Source organism: Littorina saxatilis, unplaced genomic scaffold, assembly GCF_037325665.1.
Source record: "Littorina saxatilis isolate snail1 unplaced genomic scaffold, US_GU_Lsax_2.0 scaffold_3136, whole genome shotgun sequence".
Lineage (NCBI taxonomy): Eukaryota > Metazoa > Mollusca > Gastropoda > Littorinimorpha > Littorinidae > Littorina > Littorina saxatilis.
This window is the reverse complement of record NW_027127813.1, coordinates 2079-4473: the sequence shown is the minus strand read 5'-3', so window position 1 is coordinate 4473 and position 2395 is coordinate 2079. Positions and strand designations below refer to the sequence as shown.

Sequence of the window (2395 nt, the reverse complement as noted above, 5' to 3'; positions counted from 1 at the left end):
AGAGAAAAACTGGTACACACAAACGAGAATAAATGTACTGCAGAGAAAAAGACATGGTTCGCTAGAAGACAAAAACTCTCAAACGCAATTTTGAACAAATGCACTCAAGAGAAAACAGACACGGTTGTCTTGAAGACTAAAACTCGCACACGCAAACGAAGGACAAGTAAACTCCAGAGAAAAAGTAATGGTTCTCTTGAAGACAAACACTATCGCACGAAAACGAGAACAAATGAACTCCACGGAAAACACATGGTGCTTGTATAGACAGAAAACTTGCGCACACACACACACACACACACACACACACACACACACAGAGAAAAAGACATGGTTCTTTATGAGACAAACACACACACACACACACACACACACACACACACACACACACACACACACACACACACACACTCGCGCCAGAACAAATGCACTCCACAGAAAAAGACAGTGTTCTCTTGACCTACCTGTGTGCGTGTAGTTAGCCGCACTGCCCAGGTTCCAAGCGAAGACAAGAAATACTCCACGCAGGAATCGGACATCCGGGCACAGTCCGTACACACCCCGTGATCTCCTCATACTTCACCAATGGTCAACACACACCCTTTCCTTTGAATCACTCTTGAATCCTTTCACTTGCACGTTCGCATAATTGCTTTCTTGCTTCAAAACTAAATGTCTTTGCCTTGCAGATGAAATGAAGTACAGTGATCACTTATGACACCTCAAACTGTGTCAAAATTGCACAGTCCTCATAATTCCTTTCGTTGATCTCAAACGAATCTCGTCCTATGCCTCTGTGTTTATTAGGCCTGACGTCACAGTCTTCACTAAATCTAAATCCTAAATGTAATCCTCTATAGTTCTGACAGAGTTAATTCAACGCACGACACTTCAACCGGACAGTCTTCACGTTTCCAGCCATTTTACTATCTTAAGTTCGTTTGACAAAACGCTGTGACTCTCTTGTTGTGGGTGAGTGGGAGTTTTGACATTTCTCTCAAACAATTCTCGTACACAGTTTGTTTACCAGCGGCTTCGATCTGTTCGATTGGCGAGTCTACTTGTGTCAGTGTCATCAAAACATACCGCACGTCAGCAGAAATTGATTGTGTATTGATGAATATCCCGCGTGTGTCACTCTCGTCGAGCCTTAAATGTCGCTCTCATTACAACCTGCACATCCACACAATTTCCAACTTAAAACACCTTCAAAGTCATCTTTCTGAAAAAAGCGAGTCCAAAAATATGAGCCTATCCATACTACATGTTTTCAAGCTCAAAGCACTGATAGGATAATCTTCCTGCAAAACAAAGGCTGGTCTAAAAGTTTCGCTGTTCAGAGATGTTCCGGAGATGACGCGCACTGCTTTTAAACTATTAAAAACATTTTTTTAAACTAACAAAAGATAACTTTCAGGAAAAACGAGCACTTTTGACTTGTTCAGAAACGACACCCTATATATCCTGGGTACTTCATTCCAGTCATGCTTACAGCTCTGACTTTAGATGTGTTGCTAATACCGCTCGTTTTCGCTCATCGTGCAAAATAAATACACCAATCCTCTTAGGAAATCCTGCCTGGGAGCTCGCGAAGGAGTATTTCCGGGTCCCCAAGCTGTCACTCACAAAGCAATCGCGATGTACTGCCCAATCTCCTGGAGTTGAAAGACAAGCAGATGATAGTGTATGTCCGAGTCCTCCTGGCTGTCACTCACAAAGCAATCACGATGTACTTCCAAATCCCCTGGAGTTGAAAGACAAGCCGATGATGGAGTACAGCCGAGTCCCGTAGGTGTCACTCAGAAGGTCGTGATGTACTTCCAAATCTCCTGGATGTCGCTCACAATGCCCTGGCGTCCTGTCCTGCTTCGGCTCATCAGCAGCAAAGGCTTCTGAGGTAATCTCCGGTCAGTGCCTGGAAAAGATAAAAAAACAGCTTTAGGATACGGGATGTCATCTCTTTGAGTACGCCTATCAATTCAGTTTGTTGCGCTTCATAGCGTTGGTCATACGTGACCTCAATGGTGGTGATTAATTTCAATCACTGACTTTTTGACAAAATCCACAAGATACTTCAAAATACCCACGCGCCTTTTAGCAATTCACCTTGTATGTATGGTGCATGGTACTTTGCCAAATATTTAAAATAATAATAATAATAATAATGGTGATTTCTATAGCGCTTTCGAACACACAAAGCGCTTTACAAAAGCAATAACAACATCATTACCAGAATGACGCCATTGACGGAATAGAACACAATCATAAACACTTTACAACAAACGCTCATGTGTAAAAGCTTATTCATCCAATATCTGGAAAGCATGCATAAAACAACAATTTGATCTCACTTCCAGAATGATTCCAGAAAAAGAAACTACTTCATAGGAGTAAA

The 2395-nt window shown here is 42.1% G+C and overlaps 1 protein-coding gene across 1 annotated transcript; it reads right to left on the bottom strand.

The window, feature by feature from the left end:
- Nucleotides 1–463: 463 nt before the first annotated feature.
- Nucleotides 464–1891, bottom strand: LOC138956185 (uncharacterized; the record flags this gene model as incomplete). The annotated part of the gene is given in 1 exon segment (XM_070327613.1): nt 464–1891. A coding segment is annotated over 1 exon segment (113 nt), but the record flags the coding sequence as incomplete, so codon positions are not given.
- Between the last annotated feature and the right edge of the window lie 504 nt (nt 1892–2395).